At 32.5% G+C, this 21,900-nt stretch overlaps 2 protein-coding genes across 2 annotated transcripts; both read right to left on the bottom strand.

Annotated features, from left to right (window-relative positions):
- Nucleotides 1–2,425: 2,425 nt before the first annotated feature.
- LOC124945326 (3-deoxy-manno-octulosonate cytidylyltransferase, mitochondrial) lies at nt 2,426–5,342 on the bottom strand. The gene is made up of 9 exons (XM_047485735.1): nt 5,013–5,342; nt 4,362–4,610; nt 4,185–4,230; nt 3,960–4,046; nt 3,751–3,875; nt 3,548–3,687; nt 3,407–3,458; nt 3,209–3,319; nt 2,426–2,776 (listed from the first exon to the last, which is right to left on the bottom strand). Exons 2-9 carry the CDS (start codon nt 4,599–4,601, stop codon nt 2,684–2,686), a joined length of 894 nt encoding a protein of 297 aa, XP_047341691.1. The 5' UTR covers nt 4,602–4,610; nt 5,013–5,342; the 3' UTR covers nt 2,426–2,683.
- Nucleotides 5,343–19,298: 13,956 nt separating this feature from the next.
- Nucleotides 19,299–20,354, bottom strand: LOC124944911 (F-box/kelch-repeat protein At1g80440-like). The gene has a single exon (XM_047485260.1). It carries the CDS (start codon nt 20,352–20,354, stop codon nt 19,299–19,301), a length of 1,056 nt encoding a protein of 351 aa, XP_047341216.1.
- Nucleotides 20,355–21,900: the final 1,546 nt, after the last annotated feature.

The raw sequence follows: 21,900 nt of genomic DNA, 5'->3' as shown, positions 1-21,900 counted from the left end.
CTAGTACTATTAAAAATATTCGTTTTCGTGATGGAACAGTTCATGGATCTTTCGGTTCGAGAACTAAAAAGAAGAAGATTGAACCATTATTTTAAACTATTTTTTAAATTCAACGTGGATTGATGGGATATTTCATTATATTTATATGTATCACAACAAAAATGAATTGATTCAATATATTTATTATGTGCACATATGTGTTATATTGTATTTGAATCAGATTTCGAATTTTTCTATATTATTCACTTTTCATCCGTTATATTGTTCTTACCAACTACCACTCTTTTAGGTATCAGGATGCAGTTTATAAAGGTAACCACTAAAAGCGGTTCTAAAATACTTTTTATGCTATTTGGACGAAAAAATAAATCCATTTTGCATCCCTATGGGTTAGGCCCGCCTTTTTTGCATAAGTGAAATCTTTATGTTATAAATCCCGAATTTGTAATCGATTTTATTTCCAACTAGTATCGGTCTTAACGGCGTGGAGTAGAACTTGGATTGGGTCAAATTGTTATTAAATTCTCAAAATTACCTCAATTCATGGAAAAATATGAAATTCTCATCATTGCATTTCCAAATTTGAGAGGTATCACTCTAAGCAAAATCATCCTACACTGGTATGTTAATATCATTGCAAAGATCTTCTCCCCAAAAAATAATTAAGTTGAATGTTTTTTATTGGAAACTAAGTACTAGTTAAGTAATAAATAAATTAAAGTTCTCATGTTGATGTAATGTAGAGCAGCCTGGATCATGTGTAATTGAAAATGAGATAAAATATTAACAAAAAAAATGACTTAAATTAAATACTTGATTACAAAATGATTCTTCTATCACATGCCACCAATTGATGATAACATATTAGTTATAAATAATTGGATCAAAGTCAAACTTTATGCTTAATTATATATGCTTAGAGCATATTGGAAATAATTTTGTTTAAATTGAGGATATAAAAAGTTGATTTAACAAAAAAAAAATATATATTAATATTTATTGGAAAATGAATGAGGGTATTTTGATTATAAGAGTGGTGGATATTAAAAATTATTTAAATAATCTTAATTGATGATGTACTAAAATTAAGATAATATAATTATTCTTAACCCTAATATTCCTTTCTTACTAAAGAAGAGTAAAATAGTGCATTTATTAAAGGTAATTAAGAAATTATGTTATTAAAAATATTATATTTGAAATAGTTATTTTTATTGTTTATATATTATAGTTATGTTATTAAAAATACTTTATTTTCTTACCTGTAATTGTATGATTATTTTATTTTTATTAAAGGAGGGTCTATATTTTTAATTATATATGGACATTAAAGAGAGAGTGATTATAGGGATTTCATTTTGTATTAATTATATGCACGAGGGATGGAGTTACATAAGTAATTAGAAGGCTCTTAGTTTTTAAATAATCAAGCAAAAATGTTTGAATGAAATGAACCAAACAAGTAGCCTTACAGTTTTAAATTTACCATACTAAAATTTTACAAATTATTTTAATTAAAACTTTTTATATAAATATAGTAAATTTATATTTATAATTTCAAAAATAATAGTTTTTATTAAATAAATTATTACTTATTAAATAATTAAAGTGAAGTGGTTGATTTTGTAACAACTAATTTTATATAATGGTTGAATTGTTATTTGAGATCGAATCATTTTATCTATAAGAATTCAAACTTTGAATTATATCGTATTAAATTTCAACTATAGCAATTATAGTCATTTTGAAGCTTTTCCAAACGAATAAACTTGTTCAGCTTTTTACTCTAATGTAATATTTTTATTTTCTTAACTAATTTACGAGATTTGTAAAAATAATTTAACAATTATTTATTTTTATTAATTTTTTTAAACTATTTTCACAAATCACATCTTTTCAAAAATAATCAAACCACATATTTCTTGAATTTATGTCGTTTCTTAACTAATTTACAAGATTGTTTGAAACATGTATATCTTGAAAAAAATACTTAATTTAAAACACAAATATATCCAAATTAATAAACTGGATACAAAATTATGTTGTTTCAAAGTTTATAAAAAAAAATATCAAATCTTATTTTATTTGGATTAGTTATATTTTTAATCACTCATATCACCTTACTAAATCTCGAAAAAAATACTCTATTTAAAAATAATAAATTCAAAATGTTTATAAATATTATTTCATTTATAAACGTGATAAATTAATTAAAAAATTAAAAATATAAATCCTAAAAAGAAGACAAAAATTAACTTCAATAAGAAAAATTCTAAAATGGTTAAATTTAGATAATTTAATCATATAGGACGATTCAAAATTCAAGCTGTCATTTTGGTTAATAACGACGCCCAAATAATAATTGGGCCAATATATAAATAATATTTTTATAAATAAACTCTTTTCCTTAATTTTTTTTCTATAATTAAAAGCATAATAATACAACAGCATTCCAAGGAAAATAGATTACTTGTTTTACAGTTAATTATAAGATCTTTAAAAATTCAAGACATCTAATTTACATGCAACCCATAGCTCAAATCTTTTGCTAACCACCTAAAATACAAGATGTAACATACAACAGGAAAAAGACATAAATATGCTATAAACGAAAACCACGTAGGAAAAACAAAAACGCATCTCTGTTCTAGGTCGCAAGATCCATCAGCAAATGTCACAATAACTAGGACAAGTTCCTTTCGTGCATGAACCTTTCTAACTTTTCAATATCTTCTGGGGTGTCAACACCATGAGCTTCATGTTCAACCTTGATTACCTGAAAATGTGGTGAAATCAAGAAGAGCAAAAATGTCGATCTACATTATTTATGCTTACAAAATATCACAATGTTCGAAATAATCTTTATTCCAAATGAAGTCAAGTGTTGCACTATAATCCAGACCAAATTCCAAAACATAATTTTATACAATCTTTCAGCACTATATCACATATTAGGTGGTTCTAATTTTCAGCACTTGTCGATATATATCATCACATTTACAATCTTTCAATCACAAGCTTATACAACATAACATCTTATTAATCATGCCAATCCAATTTCATTTCACTTGCTCCAAAACAAATGACAAAGTAAGCAACAAGGGCAATATGAATATAAGGATTCTCTTAAATGGATAAAATGAAGAATTTTGAAACAAATTTTTACCAACTTAAATGAAAAATGGCAAGAAAAATATTTCACTCAAACCTTCATTTTGTACCCATTCTCAAGGACTTTTAGCTGCTCCAGATCCTCTTCTAGCTGCAGTGGAGTAGGCTGTAGTTCCGAATATATATTGAGGAATTTTGAATCGTAGCTCTATCAGAAAAAAAAAACGAAAAATATTATGCAATCACAGTAAAGAGCCATAAAATGGAAGTCAGCAAGTAGAAGAGTTATTAGAACCTGAATACCCAGGTGGAGCAAATATGGGAATTGTGGATTAACTGCTCCTGACCTAACATTAAATAAAATATAAAGATTACTGTTTTATTAAACTGATCAAAACTTAAAGCATCCGCCAAAGCTACACAACAGGAGACTAACTTGTTAAATGGGATTAGCCCTCGTGAGAAATAAATAGCATAACCGCGATTATCGATCACACATTTCACTCTGTTTGGATCAAATGCGTCTTCAGGTTTCAAAGCAGTTACAGCTGTACTAAAAACAGCATCCGGGGCCATCTGGATGAAAATACAGAGTAAGATTAAAGTTTACAGAAACCATAAATGATGATTATTACTAACCTGGAGCGCTTTGACAATTCCATCTATTACTTCAGGTTCAACTAGTGGCTCATCCCCTTGAATGTTGACAACTACATCATACTTCTTTGCAATCTTTTGCAAAGCTTCATTGCAACGTTCAGTACCTTCAATTGTTTATGACCATTAAGTAATCCACTTCTATAGTGCATATAAAGGTCGGTAGAAAATAGAGAGATTGCGATCCTAACCATTTCTGCAAGATTCTGACGTCATTATTACATCAGCCCCAAATCCTCGACAACAATCAGCAATCTTGTCGTCATCGGTTGCAACAACTGTAGAGTGAATAACAAAATGAAACAATATTAAGATCATTGGTTTGGATTTTCATTAAGATCACTGGGTCCAAGATCTGTGATAAGAAACAACTAAAGAACCAGGCCAACTATCTTAATATTGAATCTGAATCTTACCAACATGATCAAGAGTGGTTGCCATCTTTGCCCTTTCCCAGGTTCTCTGCATATGAAAGATCAAATGAGTTCTAGAATAAATGCAGTCCAAGAAGCAATCAAATTGGTCCAAATTTTAATGTGCTTTGCTTAGCATACTGTTTTTCCTATGAAAAAATTGGATAAAAAGTGAGAAACCTGGATCATGGGCTTTCCAAGGATTTCAACCAGAGGTTTTCCAGGAAACCTGGAGGAAGCAAACCGCGCAGGAATGATCCCGACAACTCGGCTTCGGAACTTTCTGGAGCCACGAAGGTAGAAATATGCATGGGCACCAACAGCAGCAGCTACTGCAGCACCAACAACTAGGCCGTGCACGATCAACGCTTTGGTGGATAATGAAGAGCCGGAATCTGACGAAGGAGTGCACACCGACATTGGAGAACCCTAAGAGCACGGTAAAGTAACGATAAACCATACAAATGTGTGAGAAATGAGAGATAAGATTTGACAAAATACAATAATCAACATTTTTAAATAAATTGATTGATGGTTTTCAACTAAACTAGAACGAACAAGGACAAATTCATGCACAGTTCAATCAAACCATTCCTAGCCCTAATTCAAGGTAAATTAACTCATTAAATTGCTCAATCATAACACTGAACTGAACCAAACCTACATCAAATAGTTTCAAATTAATCAAACAATTCATCACTCAACTAAACCGGTCTTTAATATTCAACTATTTTCTAATGTAGCAAAACCTAAGCGTAATTTCATTAATGAACAGCATTTCTGTTGACTGAAGCAAAGATGACTAGTATTCTAGATGAGAGGAATCAATACCTGAAGATGTTTGATCGGAATTTGTAAGAATCCGCAATTTCCGAGTGTTATTGCTGGATGTAGAATCGAACTTCCTGCTATTGTGATTAGGAGCACTTCTCGTATGGCCACTTAAGATCGATCAAACAGAAAGAAAATAAGTGAATCAAGATAAATCCGTCTTCAACTTGCGATCGATTTCTCGCCTTCAGCTTTCAATTTCTTTCTTTCACTCAAAAGATCAGATCAGATCAGAAGAAACTAGGAAGTTTCAATTGAAGATCTATCGTTCGAAATCGCGATTCTTCAAGAAAACGCCCTTCTTCTATATCTCTCACTATCAGTGGATCGCTCGTGAAGAAGAAGCTTTTTTTTTTTTTTTTTTTTGAAATTATTCTTGTTTTGTTTGTTGGGTCTGATTTGATGTTGGGTTGTTTTAAATGGGCTGAGCTTCAATTCAGGTCTGGCCCATTTTCAAAATAATAGAAAAACAGTAATAAAAGAAAAAGCCGGTTTATATCTATTTATATATATATATATATATATATATATATATATATATATATATTTTAAATTTAATAAGTTAAAACAAAATACAGTTAAAATTCAGATTTTACTCAAACTGATTATAAAATACAGTTAAAATTCAGATTTTACTTAAACTCGAGAACTTACATGAAATTTTAAAAAATGTTAGTTAAATATTATTGTTATTTATATATATAATTAAGTATTTTATACATTATCAATTTTAAAAATATATATATTTAAATATAAAATTAATTAAAAATTAATAATAATAAGTAAATTATGTTATAAATTTTTTTTTTATAAAATTAGTTATATTAATTTTTTTTTTTTGAATAAATAATATATATTTTAATTTATAAATATAAAATTATTTTTTTAATGTAAAATCGTATAAAATTATAAAATTAAAATTATTTATAAAATCATAAAATCATTTTATCATAAATTTAAAATTTTAGATGTTTCAGATTTATTAACCTCATTTAAAAGCGTAAAATCTTACCATTTTAATAATTAATTAGAAAATTTTATTGGTGTATTTTGGCATACTTCAAACATATTGAAAACTCTGAACTCTTATAATATTTATATTATTTTGTGAAGAGAAATATAAAAAAATATCATAAATTTAGTTTTATTTAATTATTTAACTGATTGTAAAGTCTAGAGTAGTTTTGGAAATTTACTTATTAAAGATTTGTTTTATTATTCATTGTTTGTAATTTTTTTTTTTTGAATGACCTAGCTTTACATGTTAGTGCTTTGATATAGTGGTGGTATCTTTACTCTACTATTTTTTTAATTTTTTAATTTTTTTTACACATTTAAAATTCTGCAAACATATTTTATGAAGAAAAAATAAAAATTCTAAATAAAATATCTCTTAAAATTTGAAAATAAATAAATTAATCAAGGTTTTTTTTTGAAAAGTGTTTACATACAAAACCGTCACCTAATTTTTGCACAAAATTAAGAAAATAAAAAATATAGCTTTTAAAACAATAATATGCTTTAAAGAAATAAGAATTCGATATTTAGTTACATGTGAAAAAAAGATATTGACAATATATATGTCTCACGAGTCCATCCCAAAATGAACGTCCCTACTCGTATATTTTGGTAATTATTTCAGAAAATATTTTACACTTTCAATTATTTGTCGATCTCTATCCGGTTTAAATGATTTAGCATGTACATTAGCCTACAATCTAAAGATAAAATATTAAAAGAAAAAAAAATCAATATCTAAAATGATGAATAAATGTGAAAATCATAAAATAATTCAAATAAAATGAAAGCTATTTTTTATTGATCAAGAATTTAATTTGATGAGCATAAATAAATAGATTTAGTATTTCTTGTTTTAAAAAATGGAGTTTCAATTAAAACAAAATGAGTAAAATGTCAAAAGTCAGTCAAACATTCCTTAAATTATTTTTGATTTTGGTTAAAAATAATATTTTTAGTCATTTCTAAAAAAAATTAAATTTAGTAATAATAAAAGTAAACCAAAACATGAAAGAAAGAAAAAAGGACCTAAGGGGAATTAGGCTAGGGTTGGCATGCGGGTGGGTGCTCGGACGCAGGTTCGTGCACGGGAGAGTGAATGAGGGTCAAGGGTGCGGGAGTGGAAAGACGGCCTCGTTCAGAAACAGGCTAGATGTATGCACATCTCTATAAAAAATTTTTTTGTTATAACTATTATATTTCAATGCAAAAAATAGTACAACAAAAACAATCAAAACACATCTTTTAACCTAACTCAAAAATAATTTTATAGGATATGAAATATTTACATCATTTAAATCATGAAAATCAAAATCAATTCAAACATTTAATAAAAGAAAATTGAAAGTTTAAATTTTGGAAAATAAAGAACACAAAATTTTCAACATTTTAAGCTCCAAAAAGTATGCAAATATCTTTTACACCTTGTTGGGAATGTTCTTGAGCTCAAATTCCTAACTAAGAACTTAAAAACACCATTTTCATATTTTTAAAATTTTAACCAAAATTAGGTTTTTTTTAAGAATGAAACAATTATGGTTAAATATAAAGTTTATCATTGCTAATTATAACTAGAAATATTTCCGTGCGATGCACACGGATAAAAATATATTGTTACAACGTCCCGCGTTCATCATATTTAGTGTTAAATTTAAAATATAAAGTGTTTTTAGCTTAGTTGGTTAAAAAGTTGTACTTATTATGTTAGGTTACGAGTTCGAAACATACTTATAACATTTTTAATTTTATTTTTAACCGTTTTAAGTTTTTGACAAGTCAACCCATAATCCGACCCAAATATTCATTTACTCTCACATATATATTCAAAATGTTATATCTATAGTATTTTTAATGTTATATTCACTAATTTACTCTCGACCCGGCAATTCGGACACTTTCAAAATTAAGCATCATTATATATATATATATATATATATATATATATATATATATATATATATATATATATATATATATATATAAAAATTAGTTAAAAATATCCCACTTTCATCAAATTTGGTTTTGAATTTAAAATATAATGTGTTATTAGCATAGTTGGTTAAAGAGTTGCACTAATTTTGTTAGGTTGCGAGTTCGAAACATATCTATAGTATTTTTAATTTTATTTTTAACCGTTTTAAATTTATGTGCGGGTCAACAAGAATCCGACCCAAAAATCCATTTACTCTGACATATATATCTAAATTAACCACAGCTCTCAACCCGGCAATCTAGACACTTTCACAATTAAGCATCATTATATATATTAGTTAGTTAAAAATGTCCAACGTTAATCAAATTTGGTGTGGAATTTAAAATATAAAGTGTTATTAGCCTAGTTGGTTAAAAAATTGTATTTGTTTTGTTAAGTTGAGAGTTCGAAACATACCTATAACATTTTTAATTTTATTTTTAACCGTTTTAAGTTTATGTGCAGGTCAACCCAGAATCCGACCCAAGTATCTATTTACTCTTATACATTTATCCGAATTAACCACATCTCTCGACCCGGCAATCCGAATACTTTCAAAATTAAGCATCATTACATATATATATATATATATATATATATTAGTTAGTTAAAAATATTCCGCGTTCATCAAATTTGGTGTTGGATTTAAAATATAAAGTGTTATTAGCCTAATTAGTTAAAGAGTTGTACTTGTTTTGTTAGGTTGTGAGTTCGAAACATACCTATAACATTTTTATTCTTATTTTTAACCGTTTTAAGTTTATGGGCGGGTCAACCTAGAATCCGACCCAAGTAACTATTTATTGTCACATATATATCCAAATTAACCACAACTCTCGACCTGACATTCCGGACACTTTTAAAATTAAACATCATTATATATATATTAGTTAGTTAAAAATGTCCCACATTCATCAAATTTGGTGTTGACTTTAAAATATAAAGTGTTATTAGCCTAGTTGGTTAAAGAGTTGTACTTGTTTTGTTAGGTTGCGAGTTCGAAACCATTTACTCTCACATATATATCTAAATTAACCACAGATCTCGACCAAAAAATTCAGATACTTTCAAAATTAAGTTTCAAATGGAATTCAGATACTTTCAAAATTAAGTTTCAAATGGAAAAAAGAAAGGAATGTTTTGAACTTCCGTATCAATTTTCAGCTCACAACTCATTCAAATATAAGAAAAAAAATAAAAATATAAACAGGAATTTGAGACTCAACAATGGTGTAAGAAAAAGAAAGAAGCTTTGAACTTGTGTATTTCGGTGCCACTTCAACACTACTTCAAAAATAATTATTTCTTTTAAATATTATGCAACGTGCTCTTACAGAAATTTTATAAAAATTATTTTATTGTTTTGAGATTATTTTAAAATTATAATTTTGATGAAAAAAATGTGTGTTTACTCTTTATTTATGATTTTTCATTATATTGAAATTTTGTATCTTCTTACCATGTCAATTATGTCTTTGCGTATATGTTTTTCGATGTTATATTTTCTTAGTTGCTTTTGAAATTTAAGGATTTTGTGAATACATAACATCGCTACAGCAACACTCTAACTGTTATGCCCAAACTCATCTTTTTCTGTTAGGAAAGTCTAGTAGGGTCAAGGGTGCAATTCTGGAATTGTTCACCCTTATGTATTTATTTATGGGTCATTTTAGGAAGAGACTTATATTATTATTACTAGGGACGGAAATATAAAAAAGGCTGTGCTAATTATATTATGAGACAGTTTGTAGAAAGACCCATGTAGAAGAGGCTCACAATTATGCTAGGAATAGGCTTGCTGCTGCTAGGCAGAACTGGAATATAATTTATATGTGTTAAATTATATATGTAGCTCAGAATATATAAGGGACATAGGATACAAGAGGCTGATAATTTGTACTTAGGCAAATTTTAATTAAAAACAGCAAGTTGCATGGACCCATGTTAGGGACCCACTAGAATAATTAGGATAAGTTTAATCCTAATTAATCCCTCTTTAGTCAATAAGTAAACCAACTTGCCTATTAATTAATTTGGACACATGGCATCCTAAAAACACTCCACAATAACCATTTTGCATGCTTTCCATTTAGCCTAGCTGCATGCAATCCACCTTGCATATCAGCCCTTTAAATATAACCCTTAGCCATTTATTTTCTTCCTTAGCAAATTTCAATTTCTCTCTCTATAAGCCAAACATAGGAGCTTTGAAGAGAAGCAAGAGCAACCCTAACACATCCTATCTTCTTGATCCAATTTCGAAATTAAGGCAAGTTTTTCTCAAAATCACTCTTAAAACCCACACATAGCTATTTATATCAAGTACTTTCTGCCCAGATTTTATATATGTTTGAAATATAGGTTTTTATGGCTTAACATGGGTTTTATGGACCAATCTGGTTTATAAACATACTGTTTTATCAAGCATATCGATAGCCATCATCTTTTCAAGAAAATACTAGGGTTTCTTGATTTGTTAAGTATAAACTTTCATAAAACAGAAACCCTTAAGTTTTATGCATACATGGGCACATACTATGATGGATGAATGAGTATTGACGGATAAGGGAGGAGGCTGGCTGGCATGAGCTCTAGTCAGCCAATTCCACATGTACTGGCTGAATTTATTATGGGAACAGAATATTTAGCATGAGCTCTATTTATTGCTGCCCAACCCAACGATGGTCCAAACAGGTTTAGGGCTTTTAGGGATGGACTCCTAATTGTGCCTTTTCCAAATACGGCTCAAACAGATTCCTAGCCTTCAGGATCAGCTCTGAATGGTGTAGGGTCAAACATGGCTCAAGAGGTTACTGTACAGGCCCATTAAATCATATTTTATAAACATGCATATGGCTTTTTATGGACTGATCATCTCTTTGAAAGTATGAATCTTTTATGCATACATCTTTCTTTTTAAAAGAAAAGCATTTCAGCAGGTTTTACATTAATTAATTACTTGCTGAGTCTTTAGACTCATTATGTTGTGTGTGGTGTAGGTACCCAGCCTTAGCTTTTGTACACTTGAAGGAATGAGGCTTGGAGAGGTGCAAGTTGTGGGAGGAAGTGTGGAAGGAGGGACCGAGGCTGTTAGATTTACTTGTCTTTTGTATCAACACTTGGCTTTTATTTTGGGTCCTTTCTTGCTGTCTAATGTTGCATGTGTATAATACTTGTACAGAAACATGTTTGCATGATGGGTTATAGGCCATCCTTTTGTAGTACTTGTGGCTGTTTGATGCAGCATGTATATATAAAATATATTTTTAAACAGAACAGGTGTATATGGATTCATCTAGGGCTCTTAAAGTTAAATATAGATGCATGTTGAGTAGTAGTTATTAATATATGAGCAGGGACGTCTCAGTTGGTATCAGAGCAACGGTCCTGATCCTTAGCACTTCCACACTCCAGCTCCTACAGTTTCATCTCCAAGATCTCGCCTTCAAATGTTTGTAAGTTTTATGTGATTAAATGTGATATTAGGATCGATGATAGAGAATAAGAATTCAGTGTATATGGTTTAAAAATATGCTCAGATTTTCTTAGGGTCTATATGTGATTTTAGATTTAAGATAATGGGGAAAGCTGCCAAGGCCCAGTCTTCATCATCTTCTGCAGCAACAGAGCAAGATCAGAATACACTTTTGACAGGATTAATTGAGACCTTGAAGGAGCAGAATCGTCTTCAAGGGGAGCAAATGAGGGCAATGTTTCAGAATAATAATCATAGTAGTACTCACAACAACCAGGAGGGAGGGCAAGCCCCTGCGTACAAGCAGTTCATGACCTTTAAGCCAGCTGAGTTCAAGGGCAGTTCAGATCCTATTGTTTCTGAAGAGTGGGTACAGGCTATGGAAACTATCTTCGAGTTAATGCAGATTTCAGAGGTGGAAAAGGTCAGGTGTGCCACGTTTATGCTGAGGGATGACGCTAGAATTTGGTGGCAGGGTGCTAAGGCAGCGCTTGATCTTAACAATATCTCATGGGAAGAATTTAAAGAGGTTTTCTATGGCAAGTATTTTACTTTGAGCACAAGAAACAAGCTAGCGCAGGAATTTCTGGAAATTAAGCAAGGGGATTCTAGTATTGCAAATTATGTGAAGAGGTTTGAAAGAGGTAAGTACTTTGCTCCAATGGTGACCGGCAACGCTTCTATGGAGCTTAATCGCTTTCTTGAGGGCCTCAATGCTACGATCCGTATGAACGTGAGGCTTAGTAATCCTTCCTCTATGCGAGAAACAATTGATCGAGCTCTAATGGTGGAGAAGGACAGACAAGATATCATTAAGGAGGGCCAGGCCAAGAGGGGCAGTTATCAAGGGAGAGAGTTTCATGGTCCAGCAACGAAGAGGCCTTTTAATCCGTCATTCAATAGAAATGCCTTGCCCCAGTCATCCTATAATCAGGCTGCTACTTCACAGCATTCTCAACAGCCAAGGAACTTCTACAACAACAACAACAACAATAACCAAAGATTTTCCCAAACGCCCCAACAGTCACAACAGTCAAAGAGGGTTCAACCAGCTGGATCAGTATCTTCAGTCAAATCTTCCAACACTCCAATTCCAGTATGTACCATCTGTGGGAGGACTCATATGGGGAGCTGTATGCAAGGGTCCAATGTTTGTTTTATATGTAAGCAGCGAGGTCACTTCCAAAGAGACTGTCCCAAGAAGAATGAGGTTGCACCAGGGAGGGTTTTCTCGATGACAAGGGAGGAGGCCGACCCTAAGACCACGATCATTACGGGTAATCTTCTAATAGCAAATATTTTAGCCAACACTTTGATAGACACTGGAGCAACACATTCCTTTATTACTGCATGTTTTGTTCAAAAAGCTGATCTAAAACCTGAGGAGTCTTTGATGGCATATAGCATATCATTTCCTTCAGGCTCTCACCTGAATTCTAATAAGATTATTAAGGCCTGTCCAGTTTATAATCAGAACCATAAGATGTTAGCAGATCTTGTTGTAGTAGATATGGTAGGATTTGATGTGATCCTAGGTATGGACTGGTTATTCCGACATGAAGCGCAGATTAATTGTAATAAGAAGACAGTGGTGCTAACAGATCAGTATGGGAAGACCTTTCTGTTTCGTACGAGTCCAGATTTTAAGAGGCAGCAACTGTTTTTGAAAAGAGCCACTAAGGTGATGTCTTATAGTTGTGCTATGGTAGTTGGGCAGAAACTTAAGTTGGAAGATATTGAAGTAGTGAGAGATTTCCCTAGTGTATTTCCGGATGATATTTCAAGTTTGCCGCCAAAACGTGATGTGGAGTTCTCTATAACTTTGAAGCCAGGGACACTGCCAATTTCAAAGGCGCCTTATCGTTTAGCTCCTACAGAAATGAAAGAGCTGAAAGATCAATTGCAAGATTATTTGGACAAGGGTTTTATCCGCCCAAGTGTGTCTCCATGGGGTGCACCAGTCCTTCTTGTTAATAAGAAAGATGGGTCCAAAAGGTTGTGTATTGATTATAGAGAGTTGAACAAGGTGACAGTTCAGAACAAGTATCCCTTGCCCAGAATTGATGACCTGTTTGATCAACTTCAAGGTGCTGTGGTGTTTTCCAAGATTGATCTGCGTTCTGGGTATCATCAGTTGAGAATCAAGGAAGAAGATGTAAAGATAACCGCATTCAGAACCCGCTATGGGCATTATGAATTCTTGGTTCTGCCGTTTGGACTAACCAATGCACCAGCTGTGTTCATGGAGCTGATGCATAAGGTATTCCATTCGTATTTGGATCAGTTCGTGGTGGTTTTCTTAGATGATATATTAATCTATTCGCGTTCGGAGGAAGAGCATAGACAACACTTGGCTATAGTTTTGCAAATCTTAAAAGAAAATCAGCTGTTTGCAAAGTTAAGTAAGTGTGATTTCTGGCTCAAACAGATTGCTTTCTTGGGGCATATTATTTCAGCAAAGGGGTTGGAAGTTGACCCATCAAAGGTGGAAACAGTCAAGGAGTGGGCGACGCCAAAGAATATGACTGAGGTGAGGAGCTTTCTTGGATTAGCAGGCTATTATAGGAGGTTCATCAAGGGCTTTTCCAAGATAGCACTACCTCTTACAACTCTAACGCGCAAGAATGTGAATTTTGTGTGGTCTGATGAATGCGAGAGAAGTTTTAATAAGTTAAAGCGGTGCCTGATTTCTGCCCCAGTGCTTACCATTCCAGAAGGAGTAGGCAACTTTGTGGTTTGCACAGATGCATCAAAGTGTGGTCTAGGAGCTGTTCTTATGCAAAACGGGAATGTAGTGGCTTATGCTTCAAGGCAACTGAAGATTCATGAAAGGAATTATCCAACCCATGACTTGGAATTAGATGCTGTAGTCTTTGCTCTTAAAATCTGGAGGCATTATCTTTATGGTGAGAAGTCTCAAATATTCACGGATCATCAAAGTTTGAAATATTTATTTTCTCAAAAGGAGTTGAATATGAGGCAGCGGCGTTGGCTGGAGCTGGTTAAAGATTATGATTGTGAAATCGTTTATCAACCGGGGAGGGTCAATGTTGTAGCTGATGCCTTAAGCCGTAAGTCTGGTTCGATTAATCAAATTACTACCCAGTCTGACCTGATTCAAGAGTTTGAAAGATTAGAGCTGACTGTGATTGAGCCAAGGCAGGAGTGCATTCTTGCAACTCTAGCCATTGTTCCTGATCTTGTGGAAAGAATTAGGTTGGGACAAGCTGATGACCCACAACTCACATTATGGAAGCAAAGAGATGAGAAGCGAGAGACACCTTTGTATAGCACGAGGAATAATCTGGTGTATCACAGGAATCGATTATGGGTACCTTTAGTAGGTCCTTTAAGGCAAGAATTATTGGTTGAAGCACACACTACTCCATATTCTATTCATCCAGGGAGCACCAAAATGTTCAAAAATCTACAGATGTTGTATTGGTGGCCGGGTATGAAGAGGGATATCATCAAGTATGTTAGTGAGTGCTTAACTTGCCAGCAAGTTAAGGTGGAGCGTCAAAGGCCTTCTGGACTTCTTTGCCCACTGCCCATACCTGTTTCGAAATGAGATGATATTGCTATGGACTTTGTAGTCGGGTTACCTTTGACCTTGAGGAAAATGAATGCCATTTGGGTAATAGTTGATCGTCTTACTAAATCAGCACACTTTCTTCCGGTAAAGACAACTTTTTCAATGAATCAATATGCAGAGCTGTACTTACAAGAGATCGTTAGACTCCACGGCATTCCGACCAGAATCGTGTCCGACCGAGACCCTCGTTTTACCTCTCACTTCTGGGAAAGCTTGCACAAAGGTTTGGGGACAAAGCTAGCATTCAGTACTGCCTTTCACCCCCAAACAGATGGCCAATCTGAAAGAGTAATTCAAATCCTAGAAGATCTGCTAAGGGCATGCCTTATTGATTTTGGTGGTGATTGGGAATCCAGGCTGCCATTGGTAGAGTTTGCCTACAACAACAGCTATCAATCTTCTACTGGCATGGCGCCCTTTGAAGCTCTCTATGAGAAGAAGTGTAGAACTCCCCTGCATTGGGATGAAGTTGGGGAAAGGGTGTTAATAGGGCCTGAGATCGTTTCCAACACAGTTTCCTTAGTCAACAAGATCAGGGAAAGGTTGTTAACCGCTCAAAGCCGGCAGAAGAGTTATGCAGATAAGAAGCGCCGGGACATTATCTTCAACAAAGGCGACCATGTGTTTCTTAAGGTATCTCCTTGCAAGGGTATCATTCGGTTTGGAAAGAAGGGAAAATTGAATCCAAGATATATAGGGCCTTTTGAGATTCTGGAGGCAGTTGGTGAAGTTGCATATAGATTAGCATTGCCTCCGAGCCTTTCTGCTGTTCACAATGTCTTTCATGTGTCCAACTTGAGGAAGTACATTCCTAATGCCAACCATGTGATTCAGTATGAAGAAGTTCAGTTAGCAAAAGATCTATCTTATGAGGAGAGACCAACCCAGATCCTGGCCAGGCAAACCAGGAAGTTAAGAAATAAAGAGGTAATTATGGTCAAGGTGCTTTGGCACAACAGTTCAGTAGAAGAGGCCACCTGGGAAGTAGAACAGGATATGCAGCAGAATTATCCTGAACTGTTCCGTAAGTAAATTTCGAGGTCGAAATTTTTATAAGTAGGGTAGAATTGTTATGCCCAAACTCATCTTTTTCTGTTAGGAAAGTCTAGTAGGGTCAAGGGTGCAATTCTGGAATTGTTCACCCTTATGTATTTATTTATGGGTCATTTTAGGAAGAGACTTATATTATTATTACTAGGGACGGAAATATAAAAAAGGCTGTGCTAATTATATTATGGGACAGTTTGTAGAAAGACCCATGTAGAAGAGGCTCACAATTATGCTAGGAATAGGCTTGCTGCTGCTAGGCAGAACTGGAATATAATTTATATGTGTTAAATTATATATGTAGCTCAGAATATATAAGGGACATAGGATACAAGAGGCTGATAATTTGTACTTAGGCAAATTTTAATTAAAAACAGCAAGTTGCATGGACCCATGTTAGGGACCCACTAGAATAATTAGGATAAGTTTAATCCTAATTAATCCCTCTTTAGTCAATAAGTAAACCAACTTGCCTATTAATTAATTTGGACACATGGCATCCTAAAAACACTCCACAATAACCATTTTGCATGCTTTCCATTTAGCCTAGCTGCATGCAATCCACCTTGCATATCAGCCCTTTAAATATAACCCTTAGCCATTTATTTTCTTCCTTAGCAAATTTCAATTTCTCTCTCTATAAGCCAAACATAGGAGCTTTGAAGAGAAGCAAGAGCAACCCTAACACATCCTATCTTCTTGATCCAATTTCGAAATTAAGGCAAGTTTTTCTCAAAATCACTCTTAAAACCCACACATAGCTATTTATATCAAGTACTTTCTGCCCAGATTTTATATATGTTTGAAATATAGGTTTTTATGGCTTAACATGGGTTTTATGGACCAATCTGGTTTATAAACATACTGTTTTATCAAGCATATCGATAGCCATCATCTTTTCAAGAAAATACTAGGGTTTCTTGATTTGTTAAGTATAAACTTTCATAAAACAGAAACCCTTAAGTTTTATGCATACATGGGCACATACTATGATGGATGAATGAGTATTGACGGATAAGGGAGGAGGCTGGCTGGCATGAGCTCTAGTCAGCCAATTCCACATGTACTGGCTGAATTTATTATGGGAACAGAATATTTAGCATGAGCTCTATTTATTGCTGCCCAACCCAACGATGGTCCAAACAGGTTTAGGGCTTTTAGGGATGGACTCCTAATTGTGCCTTTTCCAAATACGGCTCAAACAGATTCCTAGCCTTCAGGATCAGCTCTGAATGGTGTAGGGTCAAACATGGCTCAAGAGGTTACTGTACAGGCCCATTAAATCATATTTTATAAACATGCATATGGCTTTTTATGGACTGATCATCTCTTTGAAAGTATGAATCTTTTATGCATACATCTTTCTTTTTAAAAGAAAAGCATTTCAGCAGGTTTTACATTAATTAATTACTTGCTGAGTCTTTAGACTCATTATGTTGTGTGTGGTGTAGGTACCCAGCCTTAGCTTTTGTACACTTGAAGGAATGAGGCTTGGAGAGGTGCAAGTTGTGGGAGGAAGTGTGGAAGGAGGGACCGAGGCTGTTAGATTTACTTGTCTTTTGTATCAACACTTGGCTTTTATTTTGGGTCCTTTCTTGCTGTCTAATGTTGCATGTGTATAATACTTGTACAGAAACATGTTTGCATGATGGGTTATAGGCCATCCTTTTGTAGTACTTGTGGCTGTTTGATGCAGCATGTATATATAAAATATATTTTTGAACAGAACAGGTGTATATGGCTTCATCTAGGGCTCTTAAAGTTAAATATAGATGCATGTTGAGTAGTAGTTATTAATATATGAGCAGGGACGTCTCACTAACATTCTTAAATGAATTTGAAAATTAGATAACACACTTTTAACAACATTCTGATATGAATTTGAAATCTAAATAACCTTTTAGTAACATTCTTATATGAATTTAAAATCTAGTTGATGTCCTTTTATTGTCTTTATTATTGAAAAGATTGCGCTAATATAATATTTCGTCGTAATATCTTGATCTATAGTTAGAAATTAAAATAAATACAAATTTAGTAACATGTTTAAGCTAGAAATATAAAACAAAAAATGTCACTAGAAAACATTGACGTAGTATTTAAACTATTTATCACTATTTTAAATGTAAGTCGTTTATTTTGAGTAAGAGTGTTAATAAATAATAATAAAATAAAAATTAAAATAAAAATTATTTTATTATTCTTGTAATGAATTAAATAATGTGATGAAGTAAATTATATGATATTTTTAGATTATAATTATCTAAATAACCTATAATGAACAAGTTCTAAATGTGTAGATTAGAGATTGTCACATCTCTAATGATAAAAATAAAATAAAAATAAGAATGTATACTTATTACTTTATCAACTTCATTAAAAATGAAAATTAGTAATATTATGCTTGTTACTTTATCAACTTCATTCAAAATGAAAATTAGTTATGACTAATGATACTTTTGATGGATGATATGTCCATATACAAGAACTCCTTAAATGATAAAATTGAATTTGACACTATAAAAAAACAAATAATTTTTTTTGTGATACAACATCTAATTGACTTAAAAAAAAACAGAGAAATTGGAAATCTTTTAATTATATTTATTCATCCTTCAATAAGGTTGGATGTAATGTTTTTAACATATTCTCTCATCACAATTTTTTTTAAGTAAAAATAAAAATTCTATATTGGAAATAGCATGACCTTATGGTCCACCAGGACCACCACCACCCATTGGCCCCGACCAAGGGTACTTTATTTATTATATAAACTGCATCTGAACGACTTGTTTGATTTTTGACATTTTAAATAAAGTGAAACCCATATTTATAACTTCATGTACCTGATTAATTAAATTATTTCATATTTTAAAAACAGAAAAATATTAAATATCATAGTTTAATCTATATTCTTGATTATGCATCAAACAGTATTTTTATTTTATGACCCAAATTCAAAATAAATAATTGACACTATCATTTGCCTTGTTTTGTATTATCATTTTCTATCTAATTTCTTGTCCCCATCAAATTTGCTTTATAACTTTATTAAAGTTAAACAGCTAAAAACCTCAAATTCAATTAATTTTTCAATTCGATTACAAGATATTTTAAACTGATAATAATTTGAAAACTACTGTTTTTCAAAAAAGCAAATCTGAATAATATGAATACAGATCAGATTTGCAAGCAGCACCCAGATTGAACATGACCCTTGTAAAATCCAGGAGCCTCCATCTTTGTCCACGTCAGACTCTTAATGTCCATTTGATAAGCATTATGTGGGCCATCCTCTTCCGCCGAGCCAATCACAAATAACTTCCCCTGCCACGCTGTCACATAAGCCACCCTTGCCACGTCATCTGGCACCCTATCACGCACAACCCAGCTGGAACCCTCTAGACACGTCACCTTTCCGTTCTTACACATGTAAACCATGTCATTGTCATCCCCACCGTCCACCACGCAATTACTTGGACAGCTGGCAGATTCTAAGAAATCCTTCCGAACAGAATCCCATTTCTGAGTTGCCACGTCGAATGATTCCGAGTCTGACTCGAACTCACCTTGTTTGTCTGTAATATAACCACCGATGACCTGGAATTTGCCACGTAGGAATATGCCCTTACCTTCGTCTCGCTCTCTCGCCATGTCAGGTAACGTTTCCCACTTATCATTCGCCACGTCATACGCAAGGGCAGATTTCAATGCGTTCTTTTCCTCGTCGTGTCCGCCTGCCACGTAGATTATCCGCTCCGAATCAGACGTGGCAGCAAAGAAGAGTCTCTGCTGACCTGGCATGCCAGCTCCGCACCGCCATTCGCCGGAGACAAAATTATAAATAAAAACCGAATTACAAACCTGCCATGTTTCCGGGTCACATCCTCCCAATACTACAATATCCGACCCGACTCCAATAACATGACAGAACAAGGGTAAACCCGCCGGAAACCACGGCAAAGGTGGAAGATCCGACCAGTTACCGGATTCCGGATCACAAAGAGTTAGCCGGTAAAGAGGCGGCGCCGCCCTCCATGCCTGCGCCATAACTAAAAGACACCGTGACAAGCCGGCAACTTTCCTGCTCCGGCGAAACTCCGGTAGCTCGATTTCAGCCTTCCAAGCTTTGCAAACTGTTGAAGAAACAGAAAATCCGTCGGCCGGAATTCGCATCAGACACTCGACGGCCAGTTCATTGGGTAGACCGGGAATTAGCTCATTGACTGTCCTCATGTTAATTAATGTAGAGAGTAGAGAGAGAAACAATGGATTTGAGGTATTAGTTTCATGGTGTTTTTCATGTTCTAGAAAGATCTATTTATAGGAAAGAAGATAGAACTTAGAAGTGGTAAAAAAAGCATAATTAATATCTTCTATAAAATCCAGGATATATACTTATATTTGTTACTATAGTTTTGGATTAAGATTAATATTTGGTTCTTCAAAAGTTATTTTATTTTTCACATTCATATCATTTTCAATATGAAAGTATAGAACAAAAACATATTTTCTTCATTTTATTCACATTCATGTGCTAGAATTGTTTATTTATGATTAAACAATATATAAAAACAATATTTTATTATAAATATTTACATAATTTTTTTTTATGAAAAACAGTACACGATGTTTGACAAACAATATAAAACGATCTACTATGACAACAAATTAAGCACTAAGAACATATACCGTGACAATCAACATAAATAAGATTTAAATGATCCACATTTTTTTTATTACTATAGCTACTAATTCTTTTAAAATAGATTGTAATAGTTAATGTAATATCTCTCTTGTTTAAAAGAAAATTTACTTGAACACCCGACAACAAAACAAAATTGGATATATATATATATATAATATATAATAATAATGCTTAGTTTAATTTGTTTGATTTGTCGGGACGAGAGTTGTGGTTAGTTTAGATATATATGTGAGAGTAAATGAATATTTGAGTCGGATCATAGGTTGACTTGCCCATAAACTTGAAACAGTTAAAAATAAAATAAAAAATGTTATATGTATGTTTCGAACTTTCAACTTAATAAAAACAAGTACAACCCTTTAACCGAAATGTGAAAATTTGTGAGCTCACAATACTAGAGGTCGATTGAGATTGATGGTGGATTTGTCGAGTGTGATAAAAGACATGTGAAAATGTGAGATCATGATATGAGAAGTCGATTGAGATTGGTGATTGATTTGATTAGAGATAATAGGTGTGTGAAAGTGTGCGAGGTCACGGTATGAGATGTGAATTGTGTGATTGGTGGTTGATTTGTCGAAGTGTTGGTAAAAAAAGTCGCGGTAATTGATAAGAGATCGGTACGAATAAAGTAAAATATATTTAACATTACTTTAGATAAGAACAAAATATATGACACTCTTTAAGTAAAATATTTGTATCGATCTATATTATAAATGATGTAATTGACTTGATTCTTGTTAAGAAGAAATCTACCATTTGGTTTTGGTTTTACGTGTTTTTTAAATTTATAATTATTATTTTTTAATTTGAGATATTTAATGAATTTTAAAATATATATTAATATTAAATTTTGAATTGAAATTTATTTTTATAAATTAAAACTAATTTTAAATTAACTAAATAATATTATTTTTATCTTAAATATTTATGGATAAATAATATTTTGTTTATATATTTTTATTCGTGTAAATGCACGTGATTAATACTAGTTTAGTAAATTATAATTATTTTGTTCTAGGAGATGATAAGTGTGAAAAAATAAAAATTCTATATTGGAAATAGCATGACCTT

This window comes from Impatiens glandulifera, chromosome 7 (assembly GCF_907164915.1).
Source record: "Impatiens glandulifera chromosome 7, dImpGla2.1, whole genome shotgun sequence".
Classification (NCBI taxonomy): Eukaryota; Viridiplantae; Streptophyta; class Magnoliopsida; order Ericales; family Balsaminaceae; genus Impatiens; species Impatiens glandulifera.
Note: the sequence above shows the minus strand (reverse complement) of the source record. Positions and strands in the feature narration are given on the sequence as shown.